This window comes from Arctopsyche grandis, chromosome 8 (genome assembly GCF_051622035.1).
Source record: "Arctopsyche grandis isolate Sample6627 chromosome 8, ASM5162203v2, whole genome shotgun sequence".
Taxonomy (NCBI): Eukaryota; Metazoa; Arthropoda; class Insecta; order Trichoptera; family Hydropsychidae; genus Arctopsyche; species Arctopsyche grandis.
In genome coordinates, this window is record NC_135362.1 from 19,540,740 (window position 1) to 19,554,740 (window position 14,001).

Genomic DNA, 14,001 nt, shown 5'->3' on the forward strand with positions numbered 1-14,001 from the left:
AACGAAATTAACCCTCACATGACCAACCATATATATTAGTGCTAAATATACATTTTGATGAACAAATATGTCCCTAATATTAATTTACTTCATTCTACTTTGGACTTAAAATTCACATGGAACATGCATAATTAATAATTCAAGCCTGTTCTAAATTCATAATTTGATTTAAGTACAAATGAGAAATAAAAGAATGATAAATTTTTCTATAAGGTATAATTGATGATATAATAAATATAAAACAATAACAATTTACAAAATTAGCAATGGATAAAGACCTTAAGTAAATAACAATAAAAATGAGAGCAATGAAGTTTGTATTGTTCGTACATATGTATTAATATTTATATTAATACATATAACCTACATCGGGCCAATTCATTAGGCGAGTACAACTAAATTTTAGAACTCAACCAATAGATGTAATTAAGCATATTGAGTTTTGTAATTTAGTGCCTCGTTGACAGACAAATATAAATACATTTTTCATTAGGAATTTCGATTTGATCACATTTTTTTTAAGATACATTTATTTTTTGGAATTCTATGACTTATTTTCAAATAAAGTAGCCACCCCTTGAGGAGTGGGTTCGCAAGCTGTAGCCCAGCATTTCAGCCCAAATTTTTTAATCTGCTCTTCAGTCGATGGACCGATCGCTAGCAATTTAGCACAATCAAAATCAAAACCCAACGTTTTCAATATAGGAATAGAATACTCGACACCGGATGGACTAAAGAAGACCACCGTCGGGGGAATCCCACAGGTCTGTTGTAGCCGGAGTAAATCATCACTCAGGTCAGGGTTAGGACCGGTAGTGTAGACTGTGAGGCACTTCACACTACATCCGACCTCCTCCAATTTACGAGGGAGAGTATCAGAGGCGAGATTGCCGCACGGAAAGAGGAGAGGCCCAGGAGCTTCCGCCATTATCAAATTGGCCAGAGCGTTTGCGTTGCCCGCCTCGAAGCCTACACATCTCGACCGAGCCACTTCCGGTAGGGACTTGGCGCTGCTGACGCCGACTGCGTATACGATTTCCGGTACGCGAGCTTTCAGTTGGTCGACAGCCTTTTTAACCGCAGCGGCAGCGCGAGCGCTCGTTACGATCAATCCCGCGAATCGGCTCGAATTCAAATCTCCCGCCAACTGCTGTACGGCTTCCGGTATTTGCCGAATCTGCAGCGGACGCGCCGATTCCACTCTCAACTGCATAGGCTCCAGTTTGTCGGCGTATCTTCGAGCGGTCTCCTCCTCGGCCAAGAGCAACACCGAAGCCATGGCTCACACCCAGGCTGTGGAAGAGCTGGTGCGCGAATTCCTGATGTTCCGAGGCCTCTCGACGACCGCCCGCTCGCTGGAGACGGAGCTGCGGATGGACAGAGACCGTGGATTGCGAGTGGATCGTCTCCTGGAGCAGCTCAACGCCACGGTGGCGGCCCACGACCTGGCGGGCCTGCGAGATCTCTGGTCGCACCTCGACTCTTATATCTTCAACAAATTGGAGAACCACTTCGCGCCTGGTCAGTATACATCTATCTATCCATCTGTCAAATTACAACCTAACCTCAAAACTGAATATTGAATTCTGATAACATATTTCACTTTTTTAAATATTAGTGGAATCATTATGATAAGATGACCATTTTTTCAAATTCAAAAACATTTTATTCAAAAAATATTTGTAATTACTTATAACATTAGAAACGTCAACAAACATATAAGAGAATAATCATAGAAATAGAATGCATAGAATGGTCATTGTTAACAAAGGTATCGCCTAAAAGCGAGCCATCGAAGAGAGACGAAGTTTAGCAAACAATGAACAAAATCTGCCGCGCAGAGTTTTTGTAGCAACATTTTTGGAGGCTGATAGCGATTCTATGAGAATAATAAACACATTTATGAAATATTGAATATATTTTCTTGAACATTCTACGCAATACTGGTTACATTTATACTAAGCAAACATCCTAAAGTTTCCACATTCAACTGCGTTTTATCACTGGACCACATTTTGTTGATCAAAGAAAGAAGTCATTCAGTACGTGCATTTGTTCTTTGTAAACAGAAACAATATTCGACTTATTTGTCAATATTTTTGTAAAAGGCATCATTTTTGCTAATGGCTTTGAATGCTTCAATCCATCTATTAGATAAAGATGAAAAAAATGTACTGGTTTCTATGCATTCTACTTCTATGATTATAAGAGAATAATCGATACACATTTATGAAATATTTTCTTGAACATTCTACGCAACACTGGTTACATTTATAATAAGCAAACATCCTAAAGTTTAAACATTCAACTGCGTTTTATCACGGGACCACATATTGTTAATCAAATAAAGAATTCATTCAGTATGTGCATTCGTTCTTTGTAAACAGAAACAATATTCGACTTATTTTTCAATATTTTTGAAAAAGGCATCATTTTCGCTAATGGCTTTGAATGCTTCAATCCATCTATTTGATAAAGATGAAAAATATGTACTGGTTTTATCTCACGACTTACTTAACAGATATCTATAAAATCAGTATGAATGGTCACCTTATACTATGGGGAAATAATAGATTTCCAATTTAAAATATCTCATGATTGTTTGACAGATGTAATCTCGTAAAAAACCGGATAGTATTTCTTTTCTGTATTCCAATTATTATTATGGAAATAATATCATCGTTGATATCCCTTTTGATGAAGTAAATCATGAAATTTTTAATTAAATCACCTATCATGAGAATGTGTATATTCTTGTTACATATTTTTCTAAAAAAAAAATTAAAAAGACTATTTTAAAATAAGACATAAGTTATCCATGTATGTATGAAATAACTGAATAATTTTCTTTTTATTGTAAGCTACAAATTCGTTAAAAATCTTTTTCATTTCTACATTCGAAATAAATACACGCATCTGTTTAAAAATGTATGTAAATGTCTTTCATTCAATTCGCAGTTATAAAGAAATTTGAAAATGGTCTATTGAAATACTACCTTGTGACTGCAGTCAACGCTGGCAAAATGGAAAAAGTAAGCGAATTCCTGACAAAAATGGCTCCAGAATTGCAACTTCAATCAGAATGGCGCGATTGGTTCAGTGAGTAATATTATATCGATATTTTAATATTATACTGTTATTATTATTATAAATAAATCGACATTTTTTCCAGTGTTGCCTTATGTTTGCAAACCCGATGAAAATCCAATATACAGCGTCTACTTCACTCGACAGTGGCAAGATACTTACCTAGTGTCGTTGCATAACTTCTTAGCGACAATTTTTCAATGTATACCTCAACCAACGCTTTCGAGTTATGAAACAGAAGCTGTTTTAGTAAAGAAATTGCAAGAGGAGAATTTCAAATTAAAAGAGAGGATAGTTACTTTAGAAAGCAGTAATAATCAAGGTCATCAATCTCGATTGACACAACACACCGAAAAATCGAATGCTCCCACGCCACTGATAGACGATTTCTATATAATTCCAACGGAGAACACCGAGGGTGCAATACGAGAAGCGAAAGGTTTACGTGGACTGATTCGGCAAATGGGTGGCAGTCCGGTGTTGGGGAAAAAGCAAATGAGATCGTTAAGTCAAAATTAATGATTATAATTTATACCAAATATGTGTATGTTAAGAAACATTTATTTTTTATTTGCATGATATATTATATATGTATAGGTGGAACATTTATTATTTTATAGTTTTAAGCCATTGACTTCTTTTGCATAAATGATTTGTGTATACGTTCTTCTCTCGATTTAAAATATTGATAATTTCATAGAAGTTCATTTATTTAATATTTAAGGGAACAAATGCAATATATATTTTTCCTATCTTAAATACCAAATACAGATAATGTGTCAATACATATTAGTTTTCTTATTTTATAACTAGATCTTAAATTATAAAAATAAATTAAAGATTGGTAGCTTTTAATCAAAATCATGTAAAAAAAAGTACATTTATTAAGGATATTACAAATTTTTAAAAAAACTGTATATATATTACTTGGTATATTTACAAAAAAAAATAATTTCAATAAAATATTTTAAGTGATCACATGTAAATGCATCTATTATTATAAAGAAGACAATTGATATATGAAGTTGTTTATATGGAATGCAATTATACCTAAAGTATTTCCTCCCTAACATAAATACTTCACAATGTCAGGTTGAATAAAAAGTTGTGCGGTTAAAACAATCATTGAAACAACAAAACTTCAATGGAACACATAAGCGATATCCACCAGTCACCAACGAAAATATAATACTTGAGCGTAGCATAATCCACTGTAGATGTAAACGGAACTAGGGATATTTCGCCAAATGGGAGACATTTTAATGATATTTGTGTATATTAAAGAGCTACTTCTTTTTAGAACTTTCAGTTGCGGTACTTTCAGCATTTTCTGTTTCCGATTTTGGATTATCTTCGTAACTGCAAATAAAAAAACAAAAAAACGATCGGATAAGAGATAAAAATGACCACTGACACGAAAGCCATGTGAAACGTAAAGGAGGTATGTAAAAAGAGATTAATTTTTGAACACTTTTATGATACGCCATAAAAATAAGAATACACTCACTTGAATAGTGCATTAATGTCTCCTTTAAGTAATGCTAACAAAAGTGGTGTTATGATACAAGCCGGTACCAAATAGAGTAGAGCTGGTTGTGCATGCCTGAAGATGTGCATCACGCAAATTGTCGCTAGTAATCCTAATAAGTACGCTCCAAGAGTTGCATAGAAGTACGTATTCGTACCTCGCTTCAGACTAGTATCAAAACGCAACAACAACGCAATGAAAATTCCAGGAACGACTATATCTCCAAGACCCAGCATTGCAAAGTTAGTTCCACTCAGTCCATTCGTCAATAAATCTTGGGGAAATACCACTGTAATAAAAATGTATCATTATATTAAGTTTTCGCTCATAGAAACATATCATTAAGAAGTATGTGTAAGAGATTTTTTTACATTTAATAGGAGCTTCAAAAGTCTTCGCAACCGTCACCATTACATTGGTACCAAATACCCAAAATATGTCATAAACAAAAAGTCCACAAAGTAAGATGCAACCTGTAACCACATTGTTTAAATGAAGTAGTTCTACTCCATTGATGGCGAATGCCATTCCAAACAAATTATTCGCAATCCAATGCTGTGGACAAAAACAAATTATACCTCATTATAGTTAAAGTTGAGGTATTCGACATAAAAAGAATACTGAATGAGAAAGTATTTTAAAAATAATAACCTTATCAAAGATATACCATATTCCTACAAACGATGCCGTGATTAAACAAATCAGATCATGTGTTTGGAAATGATAACTGAGTAATTCTTCATTGCCTCGTTTAAATTCGAGATGGAATGGTGTCTGAGCAATCCAACCGCTAGCTCTAACGGCACCACTGACTACAGGGCTACATAAATTGAAGTTATTTTAGTCTTATTATAAATGCCAATAATGGGTGTCAAAAAAAAATGGAGATTATGAATTAATTAAAGAAAATTTACCTCAACAGGTGACTAAGAGCTAAAACTCCCAAAAAGAAGAAATATCCAGTCAATAGAAGATTGATATACTCCTTTGAAAACACTTGGAAGAATACATACAAGCCGATGAGAGCACTGGATGCAATTAGTGGAAATAACATTGCATCTTTATTTGTCATTATTTCTGGCTTCTCACCAGATTCCTGAAAAATAATTTTGGCATTAGTTCACATAAAAATATATGGCGTCTATGAATTTACTACCGGGTCAATTATATAAAGCGGTTCTTCTCACTTTTAATTTCTAAAGACTTTTACATCTAATCAAATTCAGAAATTTTATCATAAGAGTTCAAGATTTGAAACAGTCGTTTATCGATATGTAAATACAATGCAAGTGAATTTTTACAATATATTATTCATATGAGTATATCGCTCTATGATCTGCTGCAAGCGATTTTTAAAATCTAAATAAGCATTTTACAATGTAAAATATAAATGAATGAAGTCTATAATGGTCTTAAAATTAAAGAATTTTAGAATGAAGCATTCTTCATATTTATTTCTTGACATTTTCTCCGAAGCATATCATGACGGAGCAATTAAAATGGCAGCATTACTCTTTTTTCTTCGTCAAAAAAATCTTTTATGAATTAAAGAGATTATTTATATAAATAACACTGAGCAACAAAAAAATCACGTTTTTGAGTTACCAGAGCGGAGACTAACCAATCTTTACTAACTTTGACCCACTGAATTCAGATATGATAATGATTTTTGTTGGTTGGTGATCGTTTACGAGATATAAGCGTTTAAAAAAATGCGCGATTTTTACAGTTTTTTGGCTTTTGCGGTCTTTAACTCAAAATCTAGTATTGCTGTGCTCAAAGTGAGTATTAGAATCAATAGACGGATGTTTTTCCTATTTATTGTGATATTTCATTGCTTTAAAATACTCATAATTATTAATTATTGTCTAGCGAATTTTAAGTCAAAAATATATATTTTTTACGGATTTTTTTCCCCGTGCTATTTTTCATTTATTTGGCAAATTTTTTATTTCACCACGTTTACAAGGATTGGTTTTTTATCTCAATATTTTTCTTTTAGTAAGAAAAACATCAATTTATTATTATGCATAACATACGTAAATTCGAAGAAAAACCTCGGTAAAGATTTCTTTATGCCCTTATGAAAGTAGGACTGCTTCAAATTCCTTTTGCCCTAAAATTTGCCATCATTTTCGATTTAGTGTATTGCACTTTTTAATACAATTAAACAATTGCAAAACATTGATTATGACCCCTCATTAAACATAGATAAAGTAACAATATAAAACGACCGTACTGAACATAACCTACCCCGCGCAAATTTCGGCGAGCGAAAATTTAGTAAAAATATCAAAATAAATGACCAATTGGAAGTTTCCAACGATACACCAATCATTTAAAGTAAAATTTCCCGAGAAAAGTCGAACACCTAGATTTTACCGTAAACATATTGATCTGACGTGGCCAAAACAAAATCGGCCAAAATGGCCACGTCAGAGGAGAAAAAATGGGTTTTTCGAAGCACGGAGGGCTAACCTTTTGTTCTCGGTGTCGCACGACGGAGCGGAACGAGCCGAAGAATATGGGCAGCAGAGCCATGAGCACGAGGCTTCCGTACGCCACGGCCATTCCCTCGGGCGTGGAGGGCGCACGCTCCGTGGCATTGGTGGGGGGCGGAGGCTCAGGGCTGGCGGCTGCGCCCTCGGGCACTACTTCCCCGCCCGTCGCTTGCGCCCCCAGGGACACCGATAGAGCGCGCAACACCTCCCACGCGGACATCTTGACACATCAACAAAATGTGACAGCGGACTGCCAACTACCACCTTGTACCCGGCTCACTCTCAACACCTCTAAATTCGACCATTTACCATTCCTCATTTTTTAATTTCATCTCTAAAAATTTTATGTTTCGGCTAGTAAGTAGTAGATAGACACTACAATCACACACCATTCGGATTAAATAATGCATTAACACCAATTGATCAAATCAGATCGATCGAAATTCAAGTGACCGACGACCCAATTAGGACATAAGTCTCACGATTTATGTTTTAAATAGTATCTGCGTACACTATTCATTATGGTTTCAATGGAATGTAAAATAAAAGTTTTTGAACATATTTATTCCATCGACATGGTTAATGTATTGTAAAGTTTAAGTAATCAGCAAAGTGAAAATTATAGCCCGATTGATTTTAATGGCAATCTTCTAAAATATGACCGCCACTTTGATTCCACTATGTAAATGGAAGTATTTCTTGTGAAACTACAAAAAAGTATGTGGGAACTATGAAATACTTGTAAATTTTTGTGTTCTGTATTATGTACCTCTCTGAAATTTCACGAACAAAATTACCAAGAGCGAGGCGAAAACTTCCTACAAATATGTTTTTCCTATAAACGGATATTTCCTCATAACTTTGTCTAGCTATAAACCAGTGGCGTGCCGTGAAATTCTCCCTGTTTGTGTCGCAGTATTACTTACGTGAACGTGTGATCAGGATACAAGGGGACTAGGCAGGGGCGTAACCAGAAAAATTGGGCCGGCATGCAAATGTTAGCAAAAGGCCCTCCCTTTAGTAGTTGTTTTTTTCTTAAAATTAAATTGATTCTTTTGATGTTCTTTTTCCTCACTTTCGAAGTCGCAAATTCTGCAATTACATCTTTCAGACAATTTAGAAGTTTCTTCATGTTGTTTCGAAAATATTGCTAATTTACTGAGCCTGAGTTGATTCTTCGAATTCGTTTTAGTCTTTAATTAATTTTTATTTACTAAAAGTTTGTTCACTAGCGAGTGATCGCAAAGTGAAAAATAACAAAAAGAATTCACTTTTCATAGAATTATATTTTGAAATCAACAAATCTGAAAACTGTTTACTAGACATTATTGCATTAAGACAAAGTTATAACTTGACTTCCAGGACTTTCATTTAGAAAATGTCTAGTATTTTTATTTAAAAACCTAAAATCCCGCATGCATCGTATGCCCATGAGGCATAGTAGTTACGCACCTGAGACTATGTAGGTGAATAAATAATCATTCCGAGTCCCCTTGCATCCTACTCGCACACACGTAAGTAAGGCTGTGCGATAAAATAGGGATAATTTCACCGCACGCTACTGCTATAAACAGATATTCAATCATTTTATATCGGACAAGTATATTAATATGGTTATATATGTAGTTCTACATTAAATAAATTGAGAATTCGTTATGAAAATTTAATCATTCAATATAGTATGCAAGTAGATACATAATATGAGATGTTGATATTTATTGTAGTTTTTTTTTTTATTATTTCAGTATAACCAAGTTTTCAAGGTAACCTAGTCCTAATATTTCAATTTTTCAAATTTCTAATCAATAAGCACGAGGAAATTTAATATCCGACAATGATTGGTTAAATAAAAAGAACTGTTTTTAAAAAGTTTATTATAAAAAGCTATTTTGTGTAAATTACATAAAAATATCACATAAAAAAGTATAAACTAAGGCATTATTTGCATATGATTAGAAGTTTTAAGAAAATTTTAAGTTCAAACAAAACGATAATTTTGCGTATGTATTAGCCGACCTATAAGTTAATTTCAAAAATAATATACACACATATAATATTTGAAGCACATAATAAATTAAGCAGCTGCTAAAGAAGTAAAGAATTAATCGAGGTGTATCTCAAGCGAATAAATAGAGTTCTCATAAATAGACGTCTTAGAGGAAAATATATTTTCGAATGACTGCAATACAAAATGTCAGACTGGAGTTGTCAATATACATATTTAATATTTGTGCGTTAACTTCATAATAAAAAGCATCACATTGAGCACAAATCGACACATATTGTGATCCCATTTAAATTTGTCTATTCTCGTTCACGTATTATTAAAGATTTTCTCAAATAATTGAATTGTGAAAGTCAGGGAACAAAATAATGAATAGAACAAAATATAATAATGCTTAAATGTTTTATAATTTATTATCCAATATAAAGCTTTAAATTAGAGTTCCAACACCATTATGATCAATATGGTGCATAAGCCGGTTATTTGAAGCATAATTATTTTGAAATATCTAAATTATATATTTATATGTATTTATGTAAGCAATTTCTAATTTTATTTCGCGTTTACCGATACATTTTAGTATTTATTCCCAAATGATATTTAAAAGCTTTTTTATATATTATGTGAGCGCAAATAACATTTAAACAATAAAATTAACTCATAATTAATTCTTAATATTTAAAATTGTATTATAAAATAATAATTTAAAGAATAAATTATTTATATTTTAATGCTATACGAGATACTTAGAGCTGTATTTCAATAACTGGAATATGATATACAATGAAACTTCAATCAATGTTTTTGCATACATGTATCTTCAAGTTAAAAACTTTTATTAGAAATAATTTTCCTTAGATTCATTGTTTGATATATAACCAGTCCTCTCACAAAGGATAATTCAAGGTTTCAATGTTATAAATAAGAAATATATATATATTTTTGGTCTTTATGCTTAAAATGTTTTACGATGTACTGCTCTTTGACCTTCTTCGTCATATTCTTTCTTAGAAACCCACATTTTACGGAAAGCATCAAGAGATGCCAAAATAGACCCACCGATCCAAGTAGAATAAAGCCGCTCTTGGGGTGCGGATATCTAAAAGAAAAGGTTTAACAAAAATACATAGAAGAGAAGTAAATTAAATTTAGTTATTAGTTGATTTCATCCATTTAATAAAATAGTGCTCACTCTGATTTTCATATCTTTAGGCGCAAGACGTTTGATTTCTGCAAGAAGTCTATCACCAAATCCACGAAATAGGGTTGATCCACCAGATAAAACAATATTTTGATGTAAAACTTTCCGTAAGTCCATATCGGACTTTTGTATTGCAAACATGAGAACCTCGTGAATACCTTGATGAATAAATTTAAAACGTAAAAATACAACCAACTAATCGAAAATTCAGCATATGTATATTGAGGGTTACCTTCACATTCCTCTCCTAATAAATCTGGCCTAAAAAGCACTTCAGGAGCACGGAATCTTGCCGGACCAATCTTAAAGTAAAACATTTGATATATTGATTGCAATTATAAAATGAGCCTTATAATCTGTATGAATTGATATTAATACCTCTAAAACATTTCCATCTGGTAAAGTATATTGAAGACGTTCAGCATCTAATGCTTCTTCTTTCAAAGGACTAGCTGCAAGATAACAAGCCTTTTCTTTGATTGCCCTAGCTACCTCTAATTCTGCCGAAGTTCTTAATAAGACGCCCTCTTTTCTTAAAAGTAATCTAAAATATAAAATCAAAATCTTAGCCCTTTTATAATCCAATATAGAATTTTTTTCAAAAATAATCATCAGACAAGAAACAAATAAAATAATTTATAGACATATTATGTGTATTTATAAACCTTAAATATCTTGTGACATCTCGTCCAGCAATATCCACCCGCATAATGGAATGTGGCATAGCAAAACCTTCGTAAATAGGTACAGCATGAGTTACGCCATCCCCTGAATCCAGAACTACACCAGTAGTTCTTCCAGTGGCATATCTATTACAAAAATACACATAAGTAACAATAAACTCAAGGATGTTGAAAATAAATATAAAAAAATAACTAACAAACTAAGCACTGCCTGCATCGAAACAAATAATGCGGGAACATTGAAGGTTTCGAAGAAAATTTCAGCAGATTTCTCTCGATTCCTTCGGGGATTCAACGGAGCTTCGGTCAACAGTACAGGATGTTCTTCAGAAAACATTGAAAGTTGATCCTAAAATGAGATTATCAATGTGTCCAATGTAATGGAATATTTTACAATTTACTAATGTAAGAGTAAAACTGACTTTGTTATATATGTAGTTCCAAATCCGTTCCATGTCATTCCAATCGGTAACTATTCCATGTTCCATAGGATACCTCAATGCAAGAAGACCACGATGTTCTTCAGCTCTAGGACCGACAAAAACGTCGCCTTCTAAAGCACCGGCCATCACACGAACATGCTTCGGTCGACCAATACTAAAGAATATAATAAATATTGTTACGAACACTCGGATTAGGCCGAGTAAGTGCAATCGGATTAGGCCGAGTAGCATCCCATTGACTGTGTGACCATTATAATTGGTTTCGAGGATTATCTCCCCCGAATGCACTTAGCGGGGGTAGCGGTAACTCGGTCGCATTCCCTTAGAGTTCTCAGAAACCACAGCGGTAGCGTGGGACACTTCCGTGGCACATCTAGTACGTGACCATAACAATAGGTAAACAAATCGGACGTCGAAGATGCCCTGAGAGACCTGCCCCTTATAAGGCGGTACTTAGGCGATATCAAGACATTCTGGACGGAGCACTGCCAGTACGTGTATCTCCTTAATCACCAATAAATGCTGTGACACGACTTTGGCCTTTTACTTGGATCTTCCACCCACCCCTACGCAACAATATCATACAAAAAGAAAATAATGATAAAAAATCATATTAAATTGATGAATATTGACTGAAAAAAGAAATCAACGTGTTGAAAACGAAATCGCCCCCTTACTAAATGTGATAATTTTAAGACGATTTGATTGTAAAATTGAATGTGTGAATAAAATGCATTCATTTAGAAAAACAAAGTTTCCATTAAATTTGAAAAACTGCATGGCATTCATATAAAAAATTATAAAGGTATAATAAGCCTGACTTGAATGGAATCATTCTAAAATTCGGACTCAAATATACGGCCTATATGATGTACGTAACTTTTGTGCAATATCTGGAAATTACATAAACACTATATTCACGATATTTTATTTATACGAACATTTTCAATAATGACGTATAAATATAATAAAATAATCAATGTGCTAAGCGATGCATTACTGCACGATAAAACTTAAAACATTTTTCAAATAGCCAAGTGGTAAAATCAATTAAATTCTTTAAAAATTGCGCAACACTCACTAGTTGGGAAATCGACATTTCGGAATTTGATCACCAGCAAAACCAGCTTTGATGACTCCAGATCCCTGTATGGAAACAAAACACTAGTCAGTGATCGAATACCGTAAAAGTGACAACATTCACTATGGTTGAAAGCGTTTGAAACGGGAGTTTTCAGTTACAAGTGTTTTGACATTTGGGAAAGTGAGGTTTGGGCAATGTGAGTCATCGTCGAAAAGTCAGTCAACAGGTCGGCCGACCGGCGAACTGATTTGGCATAGAAAGGTGACTCACGTTGTCGATGACGACCGGCTGATTGATCAGCACGTCGTAGTGCTCCATCGCTGACACCCGACAACGAAAAACTCGCTAAACTTGAGCCGCAACCACGTCTAGTGCACCACACACTACGACTACACGGTCGCACCTGCACTCTTCACGCTCGTTTCTCATCTGCCTACTCTGCAACCTACTCTGTCACATAACTGTCACGCCTACGATTGCTTTATATCGTATTATAGATTTTATGCTGTACAAATATTACTTTACTCTTATTAATACCGCTAAATTTATATTAATAAGCTGTTATATATATATTATTTACATTGAGTCATCTATTAATCGGATGAAATTATTTTAGATGTTCGTTCAGGAAGCTTAATAATAAAAATACCAACTGATTGGATGCAGATTAATATGTTGTAGGAATCTCGTCGTCGTCATCGTCATCGAAACATTCGAGAATATTCCGCAACAACAAACTACATTCCCGAAACCCAGACGACATGCACCTGCAGTCGTTATATTAAACTCAAGCGGAACGCCCCTACCAGTCGAGTGGAACCAAAACGGTCGAAACACGCCGCCACCATTAAAATACATCGAGCGGAAAGGCGCCAAGCATTCCAGAAAATTCGACGCCTCGACGAAAACAAAATTCCTCTCGTACGCGTCAATAACCACTTCCATCAAGCATTCCAGAAAATTCGACGCCTCGACGAAAACAAAATTCCTTTCGTACGCGTCAATAACCACTTCCACCAAGCATTCCAGAAACCATATAAAAGGAGGTACAACGCAAACAACGCCAGTCGACCCACAACAGCAAGCGCCGACACACAGCACCAGACCAGTCGACCCACAACAGCAAGCGTCGACACACAGCACCAGATCAGTCGACCCACAACAGCAAGCGTTGACACACAGCACCAGACCAGTCGACCCACAACAGCAAGCGTCGACACACAGCACCAGACCAGTCGACCCACAACAGCAAGCGTCGACACACAGCACCAGACCAGTCGACCCACAGCAGCAAGCGTCGACACACAACAGCAGACCAGTCAACATACAGCTCCTGACCAGCCACCACTACACTACGCGGACTTGGAAGATCAACCAGCTGGACGAGCCAGCAACACACTGCCGTATCCAGAGACCTTCCGAACATAGCCGAACAACGAGCCAGCAACACACTGCCGCATCCAGAGACC

General features: G+C 34.8%; 4 protein-coding genes across 4 annotated transcripts; 1 reads left to right on the forward strand and 3 right to left on the reverse strand.

The window, feature by feature from the left end:
- Window positions 1-544: 544 nt before the first annotated feature.
- Window positions 545-1,279, reverse strand: Uros1 (Uroporphyrinogen III synthase 1). Its single transcript, XM_077436335.1, has one exon. The coding sequence runs from the start codon at window positions 1,277-1,279 to the stop codon at window positions 545-547; it is 735 nt and encodes a 244-aa protein (XP_077292461.1).
- On the forward strand, window positions 948-4,102 carry LOC143915623 (WD repeat-containing protein 91). Its single transcript, XM_077436334.1, has 3 exons — window positions 948-1,521; window positions 2,959-3,099; window positions 3,173-4,102. Exons 1-3 carry the CDS (start codon window positions 1,278-1,280, stop codon window positions 3,604-3,606), a joined length of 819 nt encoding a protein of 272 aa, XP_077292460.1. The 5' UTR covers window positions 948-1,277; the 3' UTR covers window positions 3,607-4,102.
- LOC143915621 (signal peptide peptidase) lies at window positions 3,594-7,409 on the reverse strand. The gene is made up of 6 exons (XM_077436331.1): window positions 7,094-7,409; window positions 5,530-5,711; window positions 5,267-5,435; window positions 4,987-5,170; window positions 4,595-4,904; window positions 3,594-4,446 (listed from the first exon to the last, which is right to left on the reverse strand). The coding sequence occupies exons 1-6, from the start codon at window positions 7,334-7,336 to the stop codon at window positions 4,374-4,376; spliced, it is 1,161 nt and encodes a 386-aa protein (XP_077292457.1). The 5' UTR covers window positions 7,337-7,409; the 3' UTR covers window positions 3,594-4,373.
- Window positions 7,410-9,518: 2,109 nt separating this feature from the next.
- Window positions 9,519-12,969, reverse strand: Arp1 (Actin-related protein 1). The gene is made up of 9 exons (XM_077436332.1): window positions 12,803-12,969; window positions 12,530-12,594; window positions 11,428-11,602; window positions 11,203-11,354; window positions 10,988-11,131; window positions 10,701-10,866; window positions 10,555-10,624; window positions 10,314-10,480; window positions 9,519-10,220 (listed from the first exon to the last, which is right to left on the reverse strand). The coding sequence occupies exons 1-9, from the start codon at window positions 12,848-12,850 to the stop codon at window positions 10,077-10,079; spliced, it is 1,131 nt and encodes a 376-aa protein (XP_077292458.1). The 5' UTR covers window positions 12,851-12,969; the 3' UTR covers window positions 9,519-10,076.
- Window positions 12,970-14,001: the final 1,032 nt, after the last annotated feature.

Bases quoted from the DNA above. Each gene is read 5' to 3' on its own strand.
- LOC143915623 (XM_077436334.1), top strand. From the start codon at position 1,278: ATGGCTCACACCCAGGCTGTGGAAGAGCTGGTGCGCGAATTCCTGATG. The intron at 1,522-2,958 runs GTCAGTATACAT...TTCAATTCGCAG, and splicing joins GGAGAACCACTTCGCGCCTG to TTATAAAGAAATTTGAAAAT. The intron at 3,100-3,172 runs GTGAGTAATATT...CATTTTTTCCAG, and splicing joins AGAATGGCGCGATTGGTTCA to TGTTGCCTTATGTTTGCAAA.
- Uros1 (XM_077436335.1), bottom strand. From the start codon at position 1,279: ATGGCTTCGGTGTTGCTCTTGGCCGAGGAGGAGACCGCTCGAAGATAC.
- LOC143915621 (XM_077436331.1), bottom strand. From the start codon at position 7,336: ATGTCCGCGTGGGAGGTGTTGCGCGCTCTATCGGTGTCCCTGGGGGCG. The intron at 5,171-5,266 runs GTTATTATTTTT...TTTTGTCCACAG, and splicing joins TATGGTATATCTTTGATAAG to CATTGGATTGCGAATAATTT. The intron at 4,447-4,594 runs GTGAGTGTATTC...TTTTATTTGCAG, and splicing joins GACATTAATGCACTATTCAA to TTACGAAGATAATCCAAAAT.
- Arp1 (XM_077436332.1), bottom strand. From the start codon at position 12,850: ATGGAGCACTACGACGTGCTGATCAATCAGCCGGTCGTCATCGACAAC. The intron at 11,603-12,529 runs GTGAGTGTTGCG...TATATTCTTTAG, and splicing joins AAATGTCGATTTCCCAACTA to TATTGGTCGACCGAAGCATG. The intron at 11,132-11,202 runs GTTAGTTATTTT...TTTTTGTAATAG, and splicing joins ATGCAGGCAGTGCTTAGTTT to ATATGCCACTGGAAGAACTA.